The sequence below is a fragment of the Pomacea canaliculata genome, linkage group LG13 (assembly GCF_003073045.1).
Source record: "Pomacea canaliculata isolate SZHN2017 linkage group LG13, ASM307304v1, whole genome shotgun sequence".
Taxonomy (NCBI): Eukaryota; Metazoa; Mollusca; class Gastropoda; order Architaenioglossa; family Ampullariidae; genus Pomacea; species Pomacea canaliculata.
The window spans coordinates 7,384,839-7,412,838 of NC_037602.1; the positions used below are offsets into that span (position 1 = coordinate 7,384,839).

The window sequence follows — 28,000 nt, forward strand, 5'->3', positions numbered from 1 at the left end:
TTTTGTATACTATCTTTGTCAAGAAATAATATAAAAATGCTTATGAAAATTAAAACATTTTTATGATAATATTTACTTTGTCTTAATACATGCTTAATACAAAAAACAAATACAAGTACTGCAGACAGCGTGTGACGTCATACGGATGTCTGCCAAGTGGGAGTGAAACCACTGTTGTGTAGTGCGTGTTTGTTTGGCAGCGGATTTGTTACCAGCAAGATGTCGTTGGCAGGCTTGAAAAAACAGTTCAATAAAGCCAATCAGGTATTTTAATATCTTTAAAGTTGCTTCTCGGCAGTTTATATCTTTGTTAATAAACCTGTTTAGTTTATTTTTGTCAAACCTACGTGTTATAGCTCAGTCACTCGAAACTGTCACACTTGGAGTCATAGGACAGGCCTCCACATTTCGCAAGTTCACTTCACAGTGAATGTTCTACTTATTGCATCATTTTATTATTTCTTTTCGTAGTTTGTGTTACCATTTTATAGACTACTCATTAATGCATGTTTTCCAATAAAATAAATTATTTCTAAAATCATCAGGCGTTTATTATTTGTCTTTCCCTCGATTTTGGTTTGCACTTGCTACGTATCTTTTACAAAGTTACAAATAATACACGTCTTGGGTAACTCTTCCGCCCTAAAATGTTTAGATTAACGCATCCTTCTCATTAACACAGATAGTGGAAGTATATACCTAATTTTTTTCTTCACGGATATGGTTTGGAAATCCTTTCTGAGAAGCAGCCAGACGTGAGATGATTGTTGAGACATATATTACCAGAAGAGTCTTGTAGTTCTTATGATCTTTTCAAGAGAATGTGCCTTCTGGAGGCCAGTTTTTTTTTCTGATTAGTCAGGGGAAAGACTTCCTGGATCATTCTTTCTTTACTTTTTTCTCCTGGCACAAAAATGAAGTGTTTTTGGTCTCACTCGCACTGTTTATGCAGAAGAGAGATTTTATTGAGTAAACACCTTGAAAGAAAAAAAAGGGGTACAATCATAACTGCAGCATATTACATGTAAAAGGATGTTTTGAATTTTAGTATTTCTGTTCCTCCATATTAAATATATTACACAGGGCTTCTGCTTACGCAAAAAATTGCGTACAGTACGCATTAAAAGTTCGGAGGACCCCTTCAATTTCCGTCAATGGGGTCCCCTTCAAATTTGGGCGTAGAACAGGGACCCCTTAAAAATCTGAAGAAGGGGTCCCTGGGACCCCAAAGAATTTAGTCTTAGCAGAAGCCCTGATTACATTTTGTTTCTTTTCTATAGCATATGATACAAGTTGAAAGACAGTGATTTTTATTAGAGCTCTGTACATTGGTCTTGTGAGTTTAAACACATCAACTTTAGATCGTTATAGGCAGCACAGTGACATAATACATGCAGTTTCAAGTTAACTAGCAGGAGGATTCATCAACTCTGTGGCAATGATGGTGTACTCTAAATAGAGATATTCCAAATCTAAACTTAATATACAAAATAAATTGAAACTGTTTATTCTCGGTACATCTGTTTATTATGATGCAGTATCTTTAAAGAACTAGAATCAAGTTCAAATCTCTCACTGTACATATTGTGCCAGTCTTGTTGAACACAGTCTACAAATATTTATTTAAAAATACCTCAAGAACATTTTCTTACCATCTATAGTGAGTGATAATAAACTAGTTTGTCAAAATCACTCATTTTTAGACATTTAAATTTTTATTTAACAAAGATATGTCTTTGGAATGGAATTGGATGGTGTATAAACTTCAAGTCATTGAATATATGATTTGATTTTGGCAGAGAGTTGGGGCCTGGTACCATTGTATTAATTTGTGGTTGTACCTGTCTTTCAGTATGTAAGTGAGAAAATTGGAGGTGCAAAGGGTACAGAGCTTGATGATGAATTCATTGAAATGGAAAAGGTAAGTTTAAATTCTTTCCCTTTGCCACATTTCACAATGATTTTATCAGTTGTTTATGAATTATAAGGACGCAATAATGGTGATATCTTAGTGATTCAAGGTGTTAAATACTGCTTTCTTCATATATGTTTGGAGATGTTCACTAGTCTGCACATCCAAGAACCATTTAATAAATAGCTACTCTGATAAAGCTCTCATCGTTTAATTTCACTGGTAAATTCTTGCATTTTATTTAATTGCAACACAATACAATAAGTACAAGTTATAAAACACAAAACAATGAATTATTTATTATCTCACATTAGGAGAAATTAGCTGTATATTCAGCTTTCAGATCATACCGATTACAGATCTTATTAAATGACATAAAAAAGAAGCATCACAAGCTCAGTATTAATACAACAGTAAACATTTGGACAAGTGTTTAGGTGTAATGAATTTGTGTGTGTGTTGTCAGCTGCTATGCATGTTTGTATGGACAGATATGCTGATTGTAATGAATATTTTGTTTTTGGCAAATGCTGTGAGCTCTCTCATGGGGGTTGGGATGATCCTTATACAAATGTTCACTATTATTATTCAACATTTAATATTGAAATGGTAAGAAAATAAATCTATATAAATCTATGTCCATAACCTTTGTGTTCACATGTACAGATAAATACATGTGGTAGAGACTGGCTAAGATGTTACATATACATCCACACATTTAGATATACACATAGCCCATTTAAGCTTTTTAGGAGTGTTACAGACATAGATGTAAAACACCTCTTTGCCCTGCAGGTGGACAATCTTTTTTTGATCACTTTCTGTCCCCCCATTCACCACTCAAAATAAAAATTACTGCTAGCGGAATTCTATTTTTACAGATTTAAGTAGCAGAGATGCAAGTTTCATCTCCATATAGAAACCTTATTATGACGGGTCTACCCAAAATACCATTTCTATCAGAAATTAATATTTATAGGGAATGTCATACTGTCATACAGTGAAATATGTTTATTAAATGTGTATAGTAAGTTGTTGATATTAAGGAAAAATGTAGTCAGTTTAAAATACAACCCCTCACAGTGAAAACTCCTGAGCATGGTAAAGAACTAAAAGGCTTAAGGAAAATAAAGTGAACAGAGAAATTAAAAACTAAGATCACAGGAGAATAGGAGAAATTCACCAAGGTTTATCCCAGTTAAAAGATAAATTGGTGGAAGGCCTAAAGGGCACAAAAAGGTTTGTGAACTGGGTAAATTATTATTCTATGTGAGAAACTGGGTAATGCATTACAAGTATTAATTTATCCAGATATTAATCATAGCGTGTAAAACTCACTTTAGTTCAGATTACTGTAAACAGTTTATTACCAATTTAAAGAAATGAGTAAAATAACATGAATTTGAAAAAACAAATTGATCCTTATAGTTGTTACTAATTCCTTGTATTGTTCATTTAGAAGTATGTTAGTGATGTGAAAGCTTATTAAGGAAATACGGTTAGTGCTACTTCAGCATATTTTTGTGTTTGTTCATGTAAATAAGCTAAATTATGTTTCTGCAGTGATATTGCTTAAGTCAGATTGTATCTTTGTTTTCCTATCCCTTAATTTTTAGTTTTCTTATTGAGACACATGCTGTGAGATATATTCAGATATTGTCAAAGTTTTACATGACATCAACAAAAAAATATTGACACAAACCCATCACATGTTTGGTGATGAATGGCATTTAATTTTGCGTTGGGTGATAAACTCAATGATAGCTGTTTTCTATGAAAAGAAATTTGTGTTTGTGTGAATGTGTGTTTAATTTTTTGATCACTTATTCAGAAATTTGCAATAACATTTTTCTTGCAGAAAATTGATGTGTTTGGTAGGCTGGTAGATGATCTTATTGCAAAGACTCATGAGTTTCTTCAGCCCAATCCAGGTATGTTTCTTGTAGAGTGGATTAGAATGGCTTGAAAATATGTTTTTCTAGAGAGATGTGTTGGAAAGAAAATATTAACACTGTAAGCCAGGGTATCCACTTTACTGGAGTGTAAACTCACTGCCTGCTGCAGCAGTAGTATTCTGTACTAAGCAGTTAACTCTGGAGAGACATGATAAGGTGAAGATATCTGACATATTAACACATAAAAATTACATATGCTATTAATGTATTTTAAAGATTTCATGTTACAAACATAGCACCACAAAATTAAAACACATGATGGCATGAAAATATTATGGTTGGATTTTTTGTAACTTTATAATCTTGCCTTATATACAGTGTCACATAACTTCATAGTGAAAATGAACCAGGTAAAAGTAAGGACTTCCCTAGCCAAGTGCAATTTTTTTCCTGGGGAATTTACCATCCCTGAAAAATCAGATACCCTCTCTGCTGGACAATGACTGGGTGGTAGGCAAAAGGTGGGTAAGCATCCACAGACTGGATCAGACCAAACTAGGGGCTTTTTGCTCCACAGAATTAAACATGATTACAGACAGACTACAAAGTCTCTTGTGAAACATGGACAAAGGAGCATGCATGTGCCCATGTCAGGTAGTTTATACAGCAAGCCTTCATTTGTGTGCTTGTTTATTCACCTTTTTTCTTTTCTTCAACATATAAATTCATTCTCCAATTTGTTTTTCCTCCATTCACCAGCTTCAAGAGCAAAAATGACCACAGTGAACACCATTTCCAAAATCCGTGGCCAGCAGAAGGTGATACTGTATCCTCAGCCAGAAGGAACACTTGGTGAATATATGATTAAACATGGGCGAGACCTGGGAGATGACAACTGCTTTGGTGAGCTGCTTTGTCTCTATAACTGCACACTGCTAAAAAAAAACCCTACACTATTTATTTATCTATTTATTATTTATTATATATTAGTATTTATTATAGAAAGTATGATGTGGAGGAGAGAGTGTATGTGTTACAGCCAAAGCCTGAAGTTCAGCCATTTCACACTTTGGCTTAGAGATGTGGCCAAGGTCTCATGTACTTGAAATGACCAATGTATATGGCCAGCCATTTATCAAAGTGGCAGGAAATCCCTAGCCAAAATTTTATGTTCGGATAGACACTGAAGAAAAATCACTACGAACTATTCCCAAACACTGATTGGCAGACAAAGCTACACTGGATGCAACTGCACTATCATGTGTACAACAAGTCTCTGCAAATGTAGAAATTACGAACTGTGGAGTAATTTGAAATGCTATAAAAGCTCATCGTGTAACAAGTTATGATAGAGTGATAATTTACTATAATTTATAAGTTCAACTATTAAAATTGAATTTGATAATTTATAATTATTAATCAGAATAAAGTATAAGATCATTCAGACCCACCAAAATCTGCTTATCGCTTTTTTCTTCTGATGTCGGCTGATAGCCCCATTCCATTTTGCAAGCTGGCCGGCCAAATCCCAAAATCAAGATCAGATCAGACATAGGCCGCTCAATCTACTGTGACATTGACCATTTCACGACTTGGCTGGACACTTCTCACTTTGGCTGATTTCAGGCTTTGGCCATAACCCATGCACACATAATCCTTCAAGCACCAAACTCAGTGATTCTATTGTGGTGCATCTGTCTGTAAATGTTTTGATTATTATTATACAGGGCAGAGTTTGGTTGAAGCAGGAGAATCGTTTAAGCATTTGGCTGAGATCAAGTATAACCTGGAGGACAATGTCAAGCAGAACTTTATTGAACCTCTCACACAGATGCAAAACAAGGATCTGAAGGAAGTCAATGTGAGCCTGTTCAATCTGTAAATTATTATCATCATTGTTCCTATTACTATGAAGTTAAATAAAACTGTCATTACTTGAAAAAAAACTTTTTTTTAAAGATTGAACTTAATAAAATTCCTTTCTTTTCCTGCGTGCGCATGCATATATGCATATTCATTTACATTAGTGCAGGTGTGCTTGTGTATGGATACCAATGTGTATGGATTTATTCAAGAGTGTTTGAAAGAGCAGTTTGAATACTTTTATTTTCAGTTCTGTTTTTTTCCTTCTTGCATTCAGAAATATCAAGCTTTATCTAAAAGTTAAAATGTCATTTTACTTTACTAATCACAGGGGTAGCGATGTGAGAAAACTTTCTTAATATAAATTTGTTAGCATTCATAAACTAAAACATAACTGGCTGCCTACATTTTCCAATTTTTATTAGTGCATGGTTATTATAGCATTTTCTTCACTGCTGCATTGTAAGTTTGTCTGCTGTTATATTTTGCAGCATTACAGAAAGAAACTTTCTGGAAGGCGATTGGATTATGACTGTAAAAGAAGGAAAAAGGAAAAAGGTAAATAAGAGTTCTTTGCTTTTTTTTGTGGCCAGCTTTTATGGACATAATTCGTTTATATTTTTTAATTAAGTGAGAAGACAACATTGTAAAAGAAAAAAAATTTGAACAGTGGGTCATCTAAAGAAAGCCATGTTATATATTAAAATTCATTCCAAAGGACAATCATTATTTATAACTTGCAGGTCAGGAATCAGAAAGTGCACCAAGAATAATTTAATGTTGGAGACATAGGTGGTCTAAGATTCCATGACAGCTTAAATTTCTTTTACATTTTAAAGAGGGCATTTAGAAAGGTTAAAGACATCTTTAATTTCTCGAGAAGAATATAGAATTCTTTCTGAACAGATTGATAGTGCAGCATCTGTTACAATAATGTTTCTGTGTATTTTATTGGTGTCTAACATTTTGGCACAGCAGGTATAGACAATTTTTCAACTTATTTCTGCCTATTTCTCATTCTTGTAGAGTTTTTGTTGTTTTCTGATGTTAGAGCAGAATATCTTCGTTTCCACCTCAGTCGTTTAACTATTGATGTAAGCTGTTGTCATTTTGTCATAAATGCATGTAGGTGTATGTAACATCATTAGCTTTTCTAGCTTTAGAATTCTAAAGTTGTTGATGGAATTTTCCACAACAAAGGCAGGATCTATAACAAAATATAATGATAATAATGAAATAAGTGATTCAAGTTATTTATATAAATTAAATGTGATATAAGCAACAGAAGTTACCAAAAAATTTAATTGTCACTACTCAGCTTTACTTGAAGCCCAGTGTAAAAAGTACTGCAGGTGGCATGGGGAGAAAAGAAAAGGAACATTGAAGTAAGCTTGTATGCACTGATAACACATCTACATTCTCTCTCATTTGCCTCTGCATCTGGTGGCCCTAAAAGGTGGATTCAGTGACCCTGTCATTTCTTTGTGTTTTTATCCTCAAGTTTGCAACAGATGGGTTGTTATGTCAATAAACTGGATAGATCTGCCAGCAAGGCAAAGTGTAACATGTAGCTTACCTTTGCTGAAAATGTAGATTTCCAAAGAATGTGGGTTAGAACTGTTCATATCTTATTTGAGACTTCATGCATTTTTCTTTACATTTTTTATTAAAGTACCTAGGAATATTGTACTGCATTCTGAACATTTTACCTTTAAAGCTCATTTACAACCATAAAATCAAGGGAAGCCTGCATAATTACGATGACTGTGTCATTTACTCATATTTGCATGTGTGTAATTCAGATTATTTGTGTACACAGATACTCTGTTCACCCTCTCCCTGTCTTGTTCATTTCCATGCTTATGTGCATGCATGTATTTTGTGTGAATGCACACACATACACAGTGTATTCATATACTTTTAAAGAGAAAGGACAGACACAGCCAGTGGTTATGAACACATCAGGCATATGTTCAAGAAATGTTACATGAGATATCACCCAAATTCATTACTATGATGATTGGTATGGTGTGTACTCCTTCTACATAAGGAGAGGGAGGGCGGTATAAAATCTTCATCTAATGTTTGATTCCATCCATTATAGCATTTTAATTAAGAAATTAAAATACCAGGTGATTTCAGATGATTGAAATATATAACAGTTTCATTAAAAGACCAGAGAATAATGCAGAAATCCAAAAATGAGATATCACACTACACTTAAGAAAATATACACAAAGAAGCCTATAAGTGCCCATGAACAAAGACAAAACAATTAAAAGGTAGACGATGTTGTTACAAAAATACAAAAGTGTATTATTTGGTTGTACATTTTACATGAGGTATTATTTAGTTATGCTGTTACCTTTTGAAGTGTTCTATGTAATTGTTTCAACCTTTTTGTTTGCTCACTTTAAAGTTTTAAATATCTCTTGCAGTTTGATATTTTTTTAGGGGGGTGGGTGGGTGGGAATTCTCCCCTTTTTTTGGTTTTCATCAGACACTGTCTTGATATGATCAATATTTAAATTAACCATGTTTCTCTTTTTTTCAGGAGGTAAGCATCATTTATTTGAGTTAAAATTCAGCTTAGCTTATAATTTGCATTGTTAGACAACGATGTATTGCTTCATGATACACCCATCCTACCTGTCGTCATGTTTCTGTAGACTCTTGCTATCAGTATTCATTTGCATGTTGTGTATTATTCACAGTAAAAACATTATCAGTATATTCTATGTGGAACAGCACCGTAATGCTGCAGGATGATTCCCTAACTGGGAAAGATGTACAACACTTGCCATTGATTTGTAGCTTGTAGCTGTCAACAACTAATACTGTAACAAGGAAGAAAATCACTAGATGCAAGCTTTGTGTTTGTGTAATGTTGCAGTTGATCTCATTCATAGAAAGTTTACCCTAAGAGAGAAATTATTATTATAGAAATGAACATAATATTCAGAATGGCAGAAATTAGTGTTCCTTGAAAATATTAATCAGCATTTAACCACCCACCACCCGCCTCTAAATGAAGACTCGCTGGAAACTTCGTTTTTTTTTTTTGTTTTTTTTTTAATGTATGGTTTGTTTTTTTTCTTCAAGAATTCAGGAAGCTGGTGTTTAGCTTCTTCCTGCTTGTTTTATTTTATGTAATCCTTCCACACTATTGGGTTCCTGCCCCAGTGACATATTGGGCAGAGACTGCCTCACCAAATGCAAAACTTAAGATGTGAATAATAATTGTGCTGTACAGCATACAGTAAGATGACATGTATATGTTAATGAGCACTAATCATATACAAGCATATGAAATTTACAAATTTATAGATTGCTTTCCAGAAAAAGCACAAAGGTGCCCTCTCACCAAACAATACTTTTATATCCTTAACTCCCTAAAATATAAGCACAGTTTGAACACAATCCAGATAATAATCTGCTCAGTGGAGGTAATCTTAAATACAAAAGAAGAATGTGGCGTCATTCTTAACCAAGTCTTACTAATGTGGCATGCTTGCATGTATGTGCATTTGTCTGCCTGTGTGGCAACATCTGGTTGCTCAGCTTGTAGGCTTAAATCGATTGTTTTTTCATATACCTATGTCTTAGAACTGTATGCAATGCAGTGATAACAGATAACTAAATAAGAAGCATAGGGATTTAATCTAACAAAGCCTGAGGCCTGTTGACAAATCTGCATATGGTTTAAAGTATTTTTTATGTACATTGCATATAAATATACTTTCTTAAAGGTCTATCAGAGTGCCATTTTCCCCCTGAATTATTGGGTGAGCTCAGTACCAAAATACAGTTTTGTTTTAAATCTGAATAATATCTTTTCATTCTTGATGTGTAAGCATATAAATTTTACCATGTACAGGAAAAGCATGAATTTATTTAAAACACAAAATCATGAATGTGCACAGATACATTAACAATTATATCATCAAGGCAATAAGTAGTGTTGGTGTATCTGTGGAGATCCATGCCATTCCAATTTTGAGCATTTTCTATACATAAAGAGTGCTTTTCACTCATGTTATTTCAAAATATGTGTCTTGTATTGCGTTCACCCTAACTGTGAATAAAATGCTGCACTCTACTAGACCTTTAAAACGAGTTGTCTACCATAACAGTAGTATGTGATGTTGTCTTATGTTAAATGCATGGCACTAGTTTAATCCTGTTCACTTGTTTTTCTGTTTGTCTTGCTGATACAATCACTTAATGTGAGTAGACCGAGTAGAAGGTGAAAGTATTATTTCATCCTTTATCTAAGATTTCTAATCCTTTTCATTGAAATCATCACAATTGTCATGATGAAAGTACAAACAGTAGTATGTGGGAAAACTGGAGGTTACTTTTTTTTCTTATTCTGGAAAAGTCTCTGATAAAAAGCAAAGTATTGAGTTATTCCTACTGGAATCAGGGCTTCATTAGTGGTGTATGCACATGCTTTTTCCTTGCTTATGATGCAGATGGTTATTGGGTTATATATCTCATTCAGTCTATGTATTCTCTTTATTGGAAAAGATTTTAGCCTGGATTTTCTCCTTTCTTTTGTCTTGATTTTCGTGTAAGTTTTGGTTGTAGTTGTCTGAAGAAAACTGTTACAGATTTTTAGGTATATTTACCTTATTTAAAGAAAATAAATTTTGAGGAAGAATATTTTTGTTATAAATTTTGTTATTTTTAGCCATTGAAAACTAAAATGTCCACATCTAACTTACAGGTCATTATGATCAGTTAGAAATATTAGAAATCTGGAAAGTAATCTTTCTGTAAAACTTTTTTACTTCTGTCAGACATGATTATTGAATGAAGTTTTTGTACAGTCTAACCATTTTAAGGTCTTATTACATGTGGGTGTCCATTGTCTAGTAATTGAGAGAGATTGCTGTTTTTAAGTTTTGGATTGTTGACAGTGGTGCTTCTTATAAATGTAAATTGTCTGTAATGTCTGTCCGGTTCACATTTAAGTTTTTATAAATCTTTATTGTGCTCTTTTAATCATTAATGCATGCGCTTGTTTCATTGAAATTGCATGCTGGCATGCACATTTTGTTTGTTTGTTGGGCTTACAGAAAAACCAGGTTATAAAATAATTTCATTTGAGCAAGATGCAAGATATATGATCAGATATATATTGTCTAGTGTCTAGCAAATTTTTCTTGTGCAAGTGTGAAAGAGAGAGTGCATATGTGTGTGTGCATTCACAATTTTAAGTACATCCTGTTTTATTCAAATAATATGACTTATAGTAAACACATCTGTATAGAAAAATATGGAAATCATTAATGTAGCAAGTGGTAAAGAATGGCATATTTAATTCAGTAATCTTCATAGGTGTATATATTGTATGGAAGAGTGTAATTTTCAGATGATAGCAGCTATTTCTATTATGTCCATTAATATTAGATCATTAGCTGTATATTTTAAGAAGAGACAACTTTGTTGTGGGTTAGTTTTGCAAATGTTAGTGGGCAGCATGGAATCTTAAATATTTAAAGGGCAAGTGGGTTGTACAATTTTGTTCTGATGACTGGGTAAAGTTTAGTGCAATATGATATTTCCGTAAATCTGCTTGAATATCCCCTTCCCCCACCTTTCATTCTCAAGATACACCTTCTAACATCGCTATGCGCATAAAGATCAAAATTGTGACATCCTATTTATTTATATACAGATATTCACAGTCATTATTACCAGTCCTGGCTTTTCTGTTGGCTAAAGTCTTCACAACGTAAACATATCACTGTGCAGTCCTGTCTGTGTTGTTGACCTCTTCTGTGCATGTATTTTGAGAATGAGAAGATGGTATTTACACAGATTAGGGAAAATAGTATCTAGAAACTGAGCTTAACCAAATCATTAGGGGGAAAAAGCATCCCACTTTGACCTTTAGACTACAGGATGCCAGTCTGATCCTTAAAGGCTGAACTTTTAGCTTGTGTCAGGGAGGAATGGGTTAACCCAAGGGAGGGAGGTAAGAAGCACTCACAGTGCTAATGATCTTAGTGGTCATTCTTCACTAATTGCATATTCTGGCCCAAGTATTCTCACTTTCCTCTGCTGGATCAAATCCCTTCTTCCTGCTGAAGAGTTCAACCTTTAAATAACCCCACTTCTATCTGTACCATCATAGCCAAATGCCAATCTCCTGCTCTTCTTAGTCCCACCTCTTTCCCCATGAAACACAATTGCTATTAGATGTTATTAATGCCTGTAGGATTCAACATCTTCATATTTCTTCAGTTCGAAATATTGGTTGACATTGAAAAACAGTAATATTAGTAGATTTTATTTCAATATATGTATTGAAATAAAACAAATTTATTGTTTATTTAAATTTTTATAAATGAAATATTCCCATATATATATATCTTTAAGCAAGACTAGCCATGATTTGCACACAAGAATGAGACAGTTAAGAGCTCTATAGAGTGAGGGTCAGTAGCATACCGTGGTTTTATGTCTACACCATACCAGTGCTAAAGTGCATTTTCCATAAGTGACAAATGTGTAAAAGTTTATAGTGCAGCTGGTGCATAATTTTATGGCTGTAAGCATTATTTTGGTCATAGGTATGTCACTGTCAGTGGTTGCAGAAGAAGATCTATACCCGGTGACTTAGTACAACACCCTCAGTTGCCCCTAAAATATAGGGAATTACTCCATCAGAAACTTCAGTAATTTTTCCTATGTGTGTACTTTACAAACAAGCTATAACTGATCATTGTTTAACATAATTTGTAGAAATAGCATTTTAATTTGTATTTTAATAATTTGTAGTATTTTAATATCAAAAGACCTAGCCAGAGCTGTTGAAAATACTGCAGAGATAAATGCTCTAAATTTTGAAAGAAGAAGAAATGGCAGAAGTGGGTCACCGGGATACTACTGACACATGACTGACTTAACAAGTATACACGCAAGCACATATATGCATGCACAATACACACATCCTGTCTACTTCAAAACGGAATCAAATCACATAAGCTTCAACTCTATTTTTCACTATTCTTGGCTTTTAGGCAATGAAGGTATGTTCTCATCACCAAGTCTAGTGACTGTAACATGTTAATTGTGACAAATCAGCAGCCAAAAGTTTTTGGGTGTCATAAGGTCATGGTTTATGCAGAAAGTCCCTACTCTCAGTTGTGTGTCAGAAGGCATCCCAAACCCATTGCCTGCAGAAAACTGTACTTTTCATTGAGGATCGACAGGAACCTACTACTTGATTATTTTCCTTTTGTTCTCTTCATATTAGTGGCAGGGTCCAATATGGTAAGGAGGCAGATGGGGAAGGAGGATTGAGAATTGTAATAAGGGGAAGTGGTTGAGGGGAGCAAGCATGTAAGGGCAGGAAGTGAAGTATGCAAAGTGATTCCTGATGGTGCCTACTCTCCACTTGACACTTCCTATAAGGTGGATCCTGTGGGCTGGAGACAACATTGCTTTTGGCCATACATATGTTGCTATTGTAGATCCACTGTGCCTAAGGTTGTTCTATGAAGACTTCTAGAGTTATCACAAAGCAAAGTTACCTGCATCCACACACACAAGCAAAGGTCCTTAGCAATTGCGAAGGCAATTAGTTTAATGTGTAATTCTTATTTCCAATACTGTCTGTTATTCAAGTTTTTCTGCCTCAGCTAAAGTGCTTTGAAAATAGCTTGATGTTGTCAAATAGTATCAAATTGCTCTTTGTAATTTGTTAGGCCATCAGTAGCAATAATTTTCTCATACATGAATTTTACTAGTGTTAATCATTTTTGTCATTAGATATATTTTGTCTTATTTTGCTAAATAAACTCTAGTAAAGTGATGTAAGAGTTAAACGTTCTTTTAAGCTTCAGTCATGGTTTGTTAAATGTACTGATGAAATAATAGGTTTTTTTTTAAGAGATCATTCATTTAGGGATGAGATTGATGCTAGGGACAAAGTTTATTTCATCCTATTTTAAGAATTGTTCAAGAAAGTGAAATTGTTTTTTCCTACTTTAATCTTATTGTTCTTGGTTAAGTAACATCTTCATGTTTTGTTTCCTTTTTTGCGTTTGGCACCACGTTTCTGGTCACTTCTGTTGAAAACACTGTTGTAAGTACATATGTACTTACCCATCAAAATTTAAAACTTACTCCCCCTTTTTTTGAATTTGGGTGGTTTGGGCTTAAATTTTGGTCAATATTTGTTTTAGTTTATTAATTTTTTTTTTTATTTTATGTTGTTTTGTGGGATTTAATACTTATTTTGGTGGTCCACTTGACTCCCTGAGTAGAATTATAAGTATCTCTGTGTGGTCTTAGACTTAATAAGACTTTGATTGGATTTTTTTTAACACATATTGATTTTAGGACGTTTTTAAAATTCCAGTTGATAAATTTAGGAAGCTTGAAGGAATCAGCAGTCTGAATATGGGCTTCTTGAGGATTTTCTAGAGATATAATTTTTATAGTAGATTTTCATGATAGAATACTCTGGATTTCTCTATCCATATTGTTGTTGTTGTCCTTTATAGAAATACTTATTATTTCTGTTTATTTTCTGCTTGGTGATCTGTGTTGGTGATGCAGCATCTGGAGGTATGAATTGCGTTATTTCTTTTTCCCTCATTTTTATCAATCCTTATATTGTTGCTTTGTTGGTATTGGTAAATGGTATATTGCCAGAGATCATGCATGGGTTTGTGTCTAACATTCTATAGTTTAGGATTGCATTCTAGTTTCTTGCCATATTCTTCACTTTGATGATAATATACTCAGAGCTACCTTTGTGGTAAAGGAAAGCTTTAAAACACAGCCTTTTCATATTACATAACTGGAAGCAGCTGGATTCTGTATGCATCTTTTCTTAAAGTGTTTAAGCATGGTAATGTCTACATTAGTGTTTCTACAGTTTGCTAAAGATTAAACTTTACTGCAGCATTCTGCTGAAGTGACTCTTTTCTACAAATGAGCTGACCTTTCGGGCTCTTTGTTGTACATAAGAAGAGAGCAGTGATAGAACATAATTCGTTTCGAGAACCAAGGTGAACCAAATTTTCGGAACCGAAGCAATGAAACCATTGGAACTGATAATTCGTTCCAAGCCCAGAAAATGCCTATTTATGGCCTAATTTGTATAATATGTAAACATGAGTCTCAACAAAGAAATAAGAAATAAAAGTGTATTTATTAAAAAAACAAAAACATAATAAATAAAATGTACTGTACAGTACAGTACAGTAAATTGCGTTTCATTTACTGTACCTGTACCAAACTTTATGGCAAGAGGGAATGAATGTGGAGGGAGGAGGGAAGGCGGATGGTTATTGTTTTGAAGGGGAGTCTCTTCAATAAAAACAGAGGGTAACTGCTCTTCGGGGTGTTTCTGTTCTCTGTATCTTTTGCTGAGGAGAATCAGAATCTTGCTCTGCAGTTGCTTGTCTGATTTCTTTACGGAAGAATTTGTCAATTGTTTGCTGTTTTTTTCTCCTTTGCAAAATTTTGCGGAATAGTGGACATAACATTGTCATTAAAAATGTTAACTGCTCTTAATTTGCTACCACTTTATCAGGGTGATGTTGTTCATCACAATTTGCGCAATTCTGCCCAATTTTGCACACATTTCATGACTCTCTCCACAAAAACATGACTCTCTCTCTCTCTGCACTCACACTGATCGACGCAAGGCAAGGCACGCTGGGGCCAGAATGAACGCCATTCGGCTCAACTCGGCTCATCCTCCGGACGTTCGCTGTTCGAGTTCCAAATATTTGTTCGGATTCCAAGACAAAATTTTCTCGAATTTCCTGGTCGAATACCGATTTGGTCGAAAGTCAAGGCGTTCGAGAACCGAGGTATCACTGTACTTTTGTTTTGCCCCCAAGCCATACTAACATCATACTGTGTGTCATAGGAAGCATGCATACTTGATTTCCAAGCACTGAACAGTTTAAAAATCTAGCATTAACCAAAGCAGATTTTGTACCTTTCTGTAGTGGAATTCATATGATTGAAAGTTCACAAGCAGCAGACACTGGTTTAAAAGTCAATTACCAGTTGTGCTTGGTAACTGCAAAACAAAAGCAGTGCTATTTTTTACAGAATTGATGCACAATGCTGGGATAACAAGCTGTATGCTTGTGTAAGGATGGGTTAGACAGAGGGAAATCTGGTTATATTTCATTGTTGTGGAAGGAGGAGGGAATCCTCAGATAAACCTTAGAAGTAAAACTACATCTGCCACTTCAGCAGTCAAGCAGTGGCCCTGGGAACCGATACATTTGCAATGAGGAATTCACTGACTTATCAAGGCTGATTCTGCCTGATGTTACATTGGTATAGTTACGTGTACCAAGTGTTCTAATTCCTATCACAAATAGAGATGATTCAAAGTAAAATTTTTTAAATGGAAGAAAAAATTTGTCATGGATGACTTAATTCTGCACATGTTTCTGAAAATGGATGTGTTTATACATATTAAACATGCTGCAAAGAATATTTGCATCCCATAATTCTTGGAATAATTAAAAGATGTGATTGTTTTTGTAGTACAGTATCATATAGTGCACAAAATGTGCTTACTTAGACCCAGAAATAATAAGTTTTCCCCCTTCCCCCAAGTGCAATTCAAAGTGCATGATAACCTGTCTGTTAAAAATCTTGCCAGAAGTGAATTTTTGAAAATTTTAAACAACATGAAATCTTTGGCGTAGGGAAAACTTCTGCACATGTGTGTTTTGAAGTTGTCTAAAGGACGGGTTCCCATCTACTATGTTTCTGCCAGCAAATGCTGAGTGTAAATGTGCCTTCTAGCTCAGTGTCAGAGGAACATGCATGATATTGGAATACGTGAAAGGTTTGCTGTGTTCACGATACCACTAGCCGTATGCCTCAGTGATTGGCTGCAGTTTGGTTTTCATTGTTTGTGACAGACAAGAAAACTGGCTTTGTGCCAGAGGCTGTCACCAGTAAAATGAGCCATCCACGCATTTATATTTGGAAGGGGTTTTTGAAAAGTGCAACTTTCTATAGTACATACACCCATGTACCATCATAATCATAGTTATTAAAATCTTCATATATCTTCTGGAGTGTGGAGGCAGGATAGTAGTAGCACAGGGAAAATGCTTGCTGGATTTCTTGCTGCAGTATGTAGTGTCAAAAATAGTATTGTGGCTGTGTACTCTGAAGCTCAGACTTCCAATGCATGAATGACTTCTGCAACTGCGCTTGATGTCCTGAACTAGCAAGAGCCAGCACAGACATACTTCCCCCCCAAAAAAAATCAAATAGATTTGTTATCAGCTTTCTTTCTTTACACTTATCAGTAAACAAGGGCATGTGAAATGTAGTTGGAATTTTTGCTTTCAATCCATATTTATCAACAGCTAGAACTATGTAAACATAAAACTCATGTTCAGTCACCAGAACAGTGCTTACATGATAGTTGAATCTCTAGATTATCTCTTTTTAATCTCAAGGGAGGTTAAACAGATTTTGATTGCTCAGCTTTCACTTCATTTTATAAGCAACTACATTTTGACTTAAGACTTCTTTCTTATGACTTTTGATGTTAAAGAGTCATGTAAGTTATGAAATATTTTATTCACTCATTATTAATCATTATTTACAATAAATTATCATGAAACTTGATGTGTCTTTTTCTTTGGGGTGGAGGGGTGGTGGTAAAAATATTGTGATAGACTTACATTTCAAATATAGCCCCTGAAATTTTTTTCCATTGCAGATGCAGATAAAAAGTAATTTTTGTTGTCTTGGTCCTTTTGTAGGTTCCAATATCACAGATGAAGAACTTCGCGTGGCTGAAGACAAGTTTGAGGAATCGAAGAGTGCTGCTGAGACTGCTATGCACAACCTTTTGGAAGCAGAGGTTTGAGAACTGCTTAAAAATACTTCCTGAAGTTTTCATGGAGACTTACCTGGCACAGCTTTTCTGGTCTGTGTGAGCTTAAAATCTTTCTCTCTGTAAGACCTGTGCCACTAGGTAAACCATGAATGCCTTATTTCATTCTGATGTTTTCATGTTTCCAAGATGATTATTTATCTTGACTTCCATCTTTCTTAATGAATCTTTCTTAATCTTTCTTAATGGAAAGTAAGTTATGTCCATGGGCAGTAGCATTTATTCTTTAGCTTGTTGTTTGTTTTGACTGATTTCCAGCAGTCCTGCTAAAACCGGCTCTTTTTTTTAATGTAACATGTGTTGTACTGTTTGTGTAGGAAGAGCAGATTGCTGAGCTGCAGGCGTTTATATCAGCTCAGTGCGAGTATCATCGACAAGCTGTTGATGCTCTTACCTCTCTTTTGGGAACTCTGGAGGAGAAGTAAAATCTGAACACCTTTTGCCTATTTTACAAAACAACACCTGAGTCTCATGTTTTCTTAATTCATATTTATGAGAATTAGTGATGTCAAGTCAGACAAATTTATAATGCAGAATTGATGCAGTTGTTGGGTTGATTTAAAAAAGCCAAGAAACCACTTCCTTTGAAATAAATGGTCAGAGGACCAACTTCAGCAGGCCACTTTCAGTGTTTAATGCTGCTACACAGAGGAGCTGTTGTAAACATGATTTTGAAAACATCCATGGTTGAGGTAATAGTTCTTAAGATTTGTAAATGATGCGAGGTACATATGTAGATGGATGTTAGAAACTGTTGGTCATGTAGTTTGTCTTAGATGTGGAAGCAGACAGTTTGGATTACCTATTCAGCTATTCAGAGAAGGTGCATATCTTTTGGATGCAATGGAAGACCACACCTTACTAAAAAGAAACAACGTATGTTGTCAGCTCCTTTGCAAAGCCACTCAGCAGTCTTAAGTGAATTTTTTCATCATTGCAGAAGGCGAGAAGCTTCTGGCAAGCCACGAACAGAACATGTTCCCAAACGGGTCAGCTCATTCCGGCGCAGTGAATCACCATCATCACTGCAAGACGTGGATGCCTCAGATTTTGGAGGCAGTAGTGGTAGTTACACTTTTAACCATGCTCCACCTCCTTCATATAAGCAAGCAGGTATGCATGAAGCTCACTGCATGGCCTGGCCAGCTAGCTTTCTGCCCTTGCACTTAACAGCCCTACTCATCATCTTTTTCACATTTTATCATCAGTCATTTTTGTCTGACAGTTACTGGCAATCTTCACTGTTTCTTAATTCTCAGATTATTTGGAAAATGTTTCTGAAAGTTAAGAAAGAACATTTACTGATTATCATCCTTTTTGTTGCAAAGTATCCCATGTGAAAGAGGTAGAATAAACTCTTTTGTTAATATATAAATATCTGCCCATTTGGCTGTAATGGGAGAGAATACATTTTTTGAATCTTTTGCCAAATTGAAAATATAAATGTACTCATAAGTTACCTCTTTTTGGCTTTGAAATATAAATGGATAAATAGGTATTTGAATAAAGTTTTATTTCCAATGAAGTCATTGAGACAATCCATCTTATTTACTGCTTATCAGAGATTAGGATCAGTCATATGTGGCCTGCTGGGAATTTTTCCCCAAAGCGAAGAAAATCTTTTTGTCTTTTTGCTTAACGTTATAGTTTTTTTGGTTTTTTCCAGCTGATGTGCTGTTTCTCAGTATACAAAACCTGGAGGCTGAATTTTGAAATTGAATAGGAAAAATGTAATAGCCACAAGATAATTTAAAGATTCAGATGATTGAGGGTGGGGAGGACATTGAGTTTTTGCCCCTTTTTTTTGGTTTAAAAAAAAAAGTTTATGGATTAACATTCAGTCAGTTTTGACCTGTTATGTGCTTGTTTTGTCAAACTAATATCACTAATGCTGTTTTTACTCTGCCATTGAATGTCTTTAAGAGAAGGTAAACATTCATTAATAACTAGAGCTGTAGCTGGTATGGCTGAGCTTCCTTTCGCTTTCTCAGGGCATAGCACTTCTTAGCTTTGTAAGGTTTGTTTGTTGCTGGTATGTGCTTTGTGATTTTGTTCTGTTACTTGCTGGGTGAAGGAATTATATTTTTGGTATATTGAATATGATTTTTTTCAGATAATCTATTAAGGAAGTGGTCTTCTATTTTGTTCAGAAGTATTCCTAGCTTGGTAGAATTGGTTATATCAAAAATGTCTTCTGCTTTTCATTTGTGCTTTTCTTCAGGGGCCAGAATAAATAGATGTTTACTTTTAGAAAGGAACATATTCACTTTAAGTAAATCTGCAAGACAAGTTAAAATCGTCGTATAACATTAGAAGCATAAAAGAGTAGGGGAAACAGAATTATTACATCTGGTCATCTGATTCATCCTGCATGTTCATATAGTGTGGCATGGTGCCAGTTTCTTCTGTTGGATTGTTACTTTCTGTCAGATGTAAGCTTCGACCCATGGTAAATTTATCTCACACTAGGCACAATGCATGCAGGCCTAAGACAATGGGTGGATGAGGGGAGGGGAAGAAAGTTGAACGGTTTGGAAAGTATTTGCAGAAGAAATATGTTTTCAGGCTGACAACAAAGTTCGTAAACAAATTGTAGTGCAACCATAGTAGTTACTTTTTTAAAAACCGGTAGTTAAAAACAAGAACTTGGAAAATCTTCTACATCAGCTGGAGTGTTTATTTAATGAAAGTGCATCATGATACATGGAGGACTATCTTTGAAATATAATTAGTAATCAAAGTATTTGCAGATGCAGACCCCTAATGGAGAATAGTATTGGTCTTGTCATTTTGCTTGATTCTGTTCCAAGAGTGTGTGTAGGCAAGCATCAGGCAAAGAAAAGCTTGTCAGTTGTTTCATTGTTAAACTCCTTTCCATTTTTCTGTTTGGTGCCTACCAGGATTTGATGATAACTTTGAAAATTTTGAACCCTTTTATGCTGGTGAGTTGAGGCAGTTGAGATCCTGCCTGGGATATTGTGTGGTAGTAGTCTTTGTGATGTTCAGTGTTCCACTGCACTTTTCCTCGTTCAATTATTAGTGGTTTATCTGATGTGTAGTAAGAACTAAACACAGGTAAAATTGCATGCACTAATTCATCTTTTCCACGTAAACAGTTATTTTAAAAAATAATTGCTTCCTGGCATGATAAGGTGTGGAGAAAAGTACAGCCTGAGCATTAGGAAAGATGCATGTTTATGTCCATCGGTATTCATGCATGTGTGGGCATTTATGTGTATCGGTATTTGTGAGTACAAACTCATGCAGATTTGTGTGCCATGTCAGCCTTTCTTCAACATTATTTCACTGTTGTTCTCTGTTTCACATTTGTGCAATTAGCCATGCAGAAGAAATTCTACACACTGTTTACTTCACATGCATTTAGGAACACATGAATGCTCTCCTTTCTTTCCATGAGACACACACAAAGCTGTTGTTTGGTTCCTGTGTAAACAGTGATGAGCAGTTGATGTTGCAGTCTCATTCTTTTGAGGGGGAAGGGATGAAATACATTATGTATTGTATTTGAGTGCTACCCAGGAATCAATGTAGGGTTTTTCTTTTAAAAACCTATATAGATAGATGGTGTCAAAATGCACTGATCTGCAAAATGTATATAAGATCAGACAGCATGATGACACATCTAACATGTTTGCTAGGTGAGATAATATAAAAGCTACTAAGCTACCCTAACCAGCTTTTGATCTAATAAGGCTGCCCACTTCTAAGGCATTTTCCCATTTTAAGAGGATGAATTCTGATTCTCTGGGCAGACTGGATCCAGGGGATTTGCCCACCTCTGGTAGCAGTATACAACTTTTAGCATATCATTTTTAGCACCTTTCATTTCTTGGTTTGCAGTCATATGTAGTTTCTTCAATGTACTGGTATCAAATGAGTTTTAGGACAGGTTGTAGTATAGAGGCAATGGTATTGTCTTCAGAGGGAATGTAGATCTGTGTACTCTAGTTAACTTTATGCAAACCCCTGTGCAAAAATTAATAATAATAAAAAAAAAATAAGATAAAATTTCAGAAGTTTCCCCAATTTCCCCAGAAGTATTGAGGTGATCCAAAGTTAGAAAAATTAAATTGGAATAGACCTTTGAATGTTTAATGTATAGGTGAACATATTTACATTTTGATTTTTGTAAAATTACTTATTGCATATTGCTGCTTTTTAGATCAGTGGCTTTTTTAAGGTAACAAAAAGAGCATGCTTGAATGGTAAAGGTTTTGCTTTCTTGAGCAACAAGTAGTACATGTAACTGGTAAGAGCAATAAAATGCCTGGATGTTTACATGTGCGTGTATAATGCATGCAAATTTGGGGGGAAGGGCTTTCTGTCTTTAAACAGTGTCTAAAATTGTAGCTGTGTTTTTATTATATATTGAGATTCTTGTATTCTGAAATACACAGAACTCACCCTAGAAATTATTTTTAAATGCACTAGTAGCCAAAAAGGTTTAATGAGGTGTGGAAGAAGTACTCCTTGTACTGCTCAAACAGGAAAAGTTGAAAATACAGATTTGAGGTAGTACCTTGATTTTACCTTGAGAAAGCACCTGGCTGGCATCGTTCATCTTTTTTCCAGACATTATTTAGTAATCATATCATTTTAATAGAAGCATTTTTCTATTTATTTGGCCCTTGCATGCAGCTTTTATAAGGTAATCCTCCCTTCCCTGTGCCTACCATCTAGTAACTACTTGTTTTTATATTATAAGATAAAAATGGTAAGTCACTGATGCATCATGATTAATTTACATTGTATGCAGTCCTGAATAATGTCAGTCAAGATTAAATCCTAGAGTTAGAATTTGTAAAGTATAACTATAAGTTGATTTCACTTCATTTGGCTGAACTACAAAAACTAAATATAAACAGGTAAAGAACACAAGACCATCATCTTGAAGCATCCTGCTTGTAACAGCACTGAATTGAATGTGTCCATTCTGCTGTGCGATGTCATTTTAATATCTTTGTAAATTTTAATTTAATGACACTAGCCTAGAGATTTCTATGGTTAAAAGTGGAAATTTGGTTTTAAAATATAGAATTAAATCATAGTGATAACCCAGTTGTGAAACAATTTAAGCTCTTTAATGTTTATTTCAGTGCCAAACTTGGGGAAGCAGCCTTGTGCAAAAGCACTATACGACTTTGTGCCAGAGAACGATGGAGAGTTGGGCTTTCAAGAGGGCGACATGATCAATCTCATCAGCCAAGTTGACGAGAATTGGTTTGAAGGCTCGGTGCATGGCAAAGTTGGTTACTTTCCCATCAACTATGTTGATGTTATTGTCCCCATCTGAGTTACCCAGCGCCAGACGCTTTTACAAACTGTCATGAATTCTGAGACACATGAGCATGTCAAAGCTGGCAGAAAGTGTGCATTCGTCTCTTGGCTGTCATGGAGTTTCTGCTGTTCATGTTCCATTTGCCTGGAAATATTGGGAGGATTTCAGAGACAATTTTATTTCAGTTAATAGTTTATCAGTGATGATAAGAGGGAAGCTCAGCGATAACAGGTGGCTTTTTCACAAACTTGAGAATTAACCGCTACATCATGATATGAAGTATTACTATACTAACACAGCTTGTTTCAAGAATTGGTGTTGACCAGAAAACATGGAAATGATTATCAGCCAGCTGCTCGCTCATTCACCAGTGACTGGCTGGTAGACACTGATGCTGTATTCTTCATCTCATAAAAGACGTCTGCCAGCAATTAAAGCACATGATGGAAAAAAAGGACTGTATTCCAACAGTCTAAGTAAAAAGTTCCAACACTGATGTTTCAAGATAGCTGATTTAGTGAATCAGAAATAAGGAATTTTAATTGAGTGAGGTGTTAACAAGGTGTTAGAGAGGAAGACAGATTTTGCTGTGGGCAGACTGAAATGTTCTGAAGGTTCAAAATTAAGGGATGAAGAAAACAGGAAAAGAAAAAAGAATCTGGTGGCTGCTGGGAAACCCATGCAACAATGCTCAGTAACCTTCCATTACTAGAATTAATGTGTTGAACACATTAACCTTTGCTGTTTCAGTCAGAAGCTGCTTTCCACAATCTTGAAGCACATAACTATCATTTACACCAAAGGCTAATGGAAAGATAATGTTTGTTGAGTTCTGTGGCATGGACAGCTGCCTGTACTCTCATTTTTATCACCTATATTATGCAAAGCAATGCATATCTGCCTTTTCAACCAAAAAAATGTGTGCAAGTAAGCATAACTGCTTTATGTGATCCATTTACCACTCCATTTTGAAGAATCATTGGGGAAAATATCAGGCAGATTACAGTTCTTATTCTTCACTATTTAAGAATTGAGAAATACATCTGTTAATGATTCTAGTGCATAATTGTCTCAACTTGAGATTGGTAAAAGTTGAAGATGAGTGAAGGTTGTGCGTTGGATGACCATGCTCTGCTGCTAAAAGAACATATAAGGAAGTGTTTTTACACTATATTCATGCTGAAGCTAGCATTATGCACTGGATTTTTTTTTATGCTGCTTTGCTTACTAATCAGGATTCAGTTTCATTAAGGCCCCTGCCTTGCATTAAGGACAAGGCAGTGATGTTGCTTCATAGGGAAGGGGATGTAACTTTGGATATTTGGAATAGAAATGTTTCCTTTTAACTGTAGATCTGTATTGTTTTGCTTAATATCAAAATTCAGGCCATCACTATGAAACTGGATCCAGGAGCTAATTATTCGTAAAATACTGAGAGGGCACACTATTTAGAGATAACAGTTGTTTGTGTGGGATTGGTAGTAAATCATTTGCTATAATGCCTTTTTATTTGCTTTTCAGCTTCTCCATTTTAATAATATCCACTAATTTAAAACCTCAGTGCAAGAGAAAGAATATAATTGGAGGGATGAACGATAGTGATTGAAAGATTCTGCTTTAAAAGAATTTTGAAAATATTCACAAAAGAGCTTATGTCGTCTAGACATAAATGTGTGAGTAAGGAGTTTAGCTTCAGTCGAAATTTTTTTTTTTAAAGTAATTTTCTTCAACGAAAGGAAAAGCAGAGAAGAACCAACACATTGCAAATAAACCCACTGCACAGAGAGAGTGTGAAAGTAGAGAACCAGATAAAAGTAAACAGCAGTAGAGAAAAAGTTTTGTCAACTGGTGATCAGCTGGAGCTGGTTAGGTTGGTCTATGGTCAGTTTTGATAAAAATGACATCCCTAGTTATCTTTCTTGGTTAGCACCAATAGGACCACCAAAAAAAACCCAACGTTATTGATGATAGTTCATTTGGGGTCTAGAAAATTGTTAAATGTTAATGTCTATAAAATTAGTGTCATAGATAGGCAGACATTTATGCTGTTCTACTCATTAACTGTATATGTTTCTACCACCATTCTACAACAGTATATAATCCCTTAGTGCCATTAGCTACTCGACTAAATGTTTCTGCATGAAGATTGTAGATTTGTGTGTTGTAACTTGGACCTGAATGGAGCCACCAATGTAACTGTGATGTAAAGTGAACTGGGGTGCTGGGGAATCTGTGATCTGACAAGCAGGCTTCAGCAGGTAGACATGGAGTAGAGACATAGAGGTCCATTCTGTGTGTCAGAACCTTTGCTACCATGGTGTCTTTGTTCCACTTCTGGAGCCCATACAACAGCCCCCAGTTTTTTTTTGGTACTCTTGTTGCTTTCCACTGATGGCTGATCTATGAGGCCTGCTAAGTGTTTCAATGATGAGTGAACACAGGGAGATCTGATCATATACAACTCCACTATCAGTGTTATGTGCCAAAAAGAGGTTCATTGTAGAGTACTGTAGCTCAAAAGTTGATTGCACATAGCTTACATTTCCCCCTGCCCCATCTTTAAGGTATATTACAATCAGAATGTCATCTGCCTTGTAGTTTATGGCAGCTGGTGCGAAAAGCGTAGACCAATCATTCTGTAGCGTTTTTTTTCTGTAAATTGTCATGGAATATTGTATGTCTGGTGAGCATGTGTTTATGTGCATGCATGTGTTGATACAGAGGGTTGAAATTATGAAAGTTTCTTGCATGGTTGAAACTATGCATTATAACTGACATGTCTGAACCATTATAATGTAGATGCTATGTTGTATACTTTACCTGTGAATTTCTTGTTGCAAGTGTTCATCAGAACTTGATATTTAGGTCTGTGTTTTTCAGCTAAATTCTGGGATGCGGCTGCAAGGGTTCATACATTTATTTTTCAGAAGTGATTAAAATCTCCCTGTACAAGAACCATGCGCTCTTTTTGTGTAATTTTCCTGTACTGTTTCTTAGTGTTGATTTATACAAGTCGGGAATTTGTTTCTTCTGTGTTCATTATTATTTTTTCAGATACTGTTTTGATTTGAATTTTTTTCCTTTGGAGATAATCTTTGTGTTCTAGGTGATTCTGTAGATGCTTTTGCATACTTTGAGAGTATTATTTAAGATAAAAATATCAACAGTTAGTGCTATAGGGAAGTTTAAATGGATAATCCTGCATAAAATTTAGATTAGCCTTCACATTTTACTAATGTAATTTTCTGTTGAAATGCAGCTGGATGAAATTTCCATTCATTGATCTCTAAACCAGTCAGCTTGAGAGTATTATGAAGCTAAAATTTAGTATTTTACAAAATATAGCAAAAACAAAACATATCCCTTTAACTACAGAATTTACTGACAAGAGACCTCTGACCTGCTGCAGACATAACAAGTGTTCACCAAAATTCTTTAGCTGACCTCCAAAGTAGAAGAAACCTGGCTGATGTTGCACAATCTATTGTTATCTGTTTGATGCAGTTCTTTTCATGTCTGCATTTAGCACATAGCTTCATTGTTGGATTTAATTGCTTTCCCCATTTCATCCAAAAATTTGTAAAGTTGCTGCTGGGTAGTTTCCTGCATTCATATCACCCATTTCCTCAGATAAAGATTATTACATTGCTAGGCACCAATGTAGGGCTCATTTTCCCTGAAAGAGATATGGCAAGTTTGATGTACAAGTTGTAAAGGATCTTGTACGTTTCCGACCCACTGTGAGTTAATTCATCCTTAACATTGGGATTTGGAAGTCAGACACCAAAGGCCAGTTTGCATATGTTGTTTTCCATTTAGGTTGGTCGTCTTATATAAAATTCCGTTTTCCTCTATGCAATCAAGTGATGATGAGGTGGAGCGATGAATTTCATATCAGGGTATGCTACTAGGGTGCTACTTTTCTGTTACAGAATGTCTAATAAGATTTTTATTTTTGCTCCACCTCTTCATGTCACCAGCCTCTTTTGAAGGAAAACCAAAACCACAAAATGTATGAGGGATTGTAATAGCCTAGCCTTAAAAATAAAGCCCAAACCTAATTGTTACTATGAGAAAGGAAGCATGTTCAAATAGTTTCAAGTGATATTTTAGCATTTTTTGATCATCAATTTGTTTTAAACCAACACAAAAACTTCACATTTATACCAGGTATTTGAGTTTTACTCAAATAGGTGCATATTGTGTTTGTTTGCCGTCGTTGACTTTTGTCATTAAAAACAAGAATCTTTTGCTTTGCAAAACTTATTTCTTTCGTCGCCTTGATACTTGCAGATTTGCCATCTTATGTTTGTAGCTTGTAAACTTGTAGGAGTAATGTTTATTTCTATTCGAGATTAATATTTAGTGAGGCATTAAGTTGGCAGTCCATGAGTGCTGCTGATTATTTCATTTCCAAATGTAATTCATTTCTTCCTTGACTGGTGGGGCTTCTTGGGAAGAGAATGTGGATCGACCTGGCAACTGACAAGGCCCACCACTCATACCTGTGTTGGCCAGTATTGAGCAGGACTGCACAGGATGATCTGTTGTTAAATTCTGCCAAGATACCATTGTCCATTTAAGCACCTCTGAAAATGAACTATGTCTTTGCTTTAGAACCTTTAAAAGAACAAGATGTAGACTTTTTAATTGATGATGATTACTCTACATCAGATTATGAACTTCTCAGGTAATTTGTTTCAATTATGATTGGACGTCTTTGAGCTGATCATACATATAAACTTGCCTCCACTTTCTGTTAACTGTAAACATCAGTTGCATGATTATATCAATAATAGCTGAGGGAGTGATCACTTTTTGTAATGGCAATGCCTCCTTTGAAAACCACTTTAGTTCCACAGCATTCAGCTACTTGACCAAGTTTTGTGAAAAATGTGAAGGTTTGATTTTCCTTTTTTTTTTTTTTTGCTTGGGAGGTAAAAGGCTGCATGGCAGTAACATTCCTGCAAGATAAATCCAACAGTGCTCTTGTTTTATTCCTTTATGGTATGCAACAAGCCAGTCTACTTATTCTGGTAAAAAGGCTGTCTCAGAGATGTTTGTCTTTTTAAGTTAATGATGTAGAAATTCAATATTTTATCAAATACATGATACAAACATCA

General features: G+C 35.1%; 1 protein-coding gene across 9 annotated transcripts; it reads left to right on the forward strand.

The window, feature by feature from the left end:
• The first annotated feature begins 133 nt into the window (after positions 1-133).
• Positions 134-28,000, forward strand: LOC112553942 (endophilin-A3-like). Of its 9 annotated transcripts, none has more exons than XM_025221459.1 (13): positions 134-264; positions 1,853-1,921; positions 3,771-3,843; positions 4,567-4,710; positions 5,535-5,668; positions 6,162-6,228; positions 9,902-9,916; positions 14,245-14,253; positions 17,445-17,545; positions 17,896-17,999; positions 18,519-18,691; positions 20,479-20,520; positions 22,696-28,000. In XM_025221459.1, the coding sequence occupies exons 1-13, from the start codon at positions 220-222 to the stop codon at positions 22,890-22,892; spliced, it is 1,173 nt and encodes a 390-aa protein (XP_025077244.1). In that variant the 5' UTR covers positions 134-219; the 3' UTR covers positions 22,893-28,000. The 9 variants fall into 9 exon arrangements, with proteins under 9 accessions (XP_025077244.1, XP_025077245.1, XP_025077249.1 ...); XM_025221460.1 differs by having other exon boundaries at positions 9,905-9,916; XM_025221464.1 differs by lacking the exons at positions 9,902-9,916; positions 14,245-14,253 and adding an exon at positions 6,646-6,649 and having other exon boundaries at positions 17,443-17,545.

Excerpts from the sequence above, each read along its gene's own strand:
- LOC112553942 (XM_025221459.1), top strand. The coding sequence starts at position 220 with ATGTCGTTGGCAGGCTTGAAAAAACAGTTCAATAAAGCCAATCAG. Across the intron at positions 1,922-3,770 it reads AATTCATTGAAATGGAAAAG|AAAATTGATGTGTTTGGTAG; the intron begins GTAAGTTTAAAT and ends TTTTTCTTGCAG. Across the intron at positions 3,844-4,566 it reads GTTTCTTCAGCCCAATCCAG|CTTCAAGAGCAAAAATGACC; the intron begins GTATGTTTCTTG and ends TCCATTCACCAG.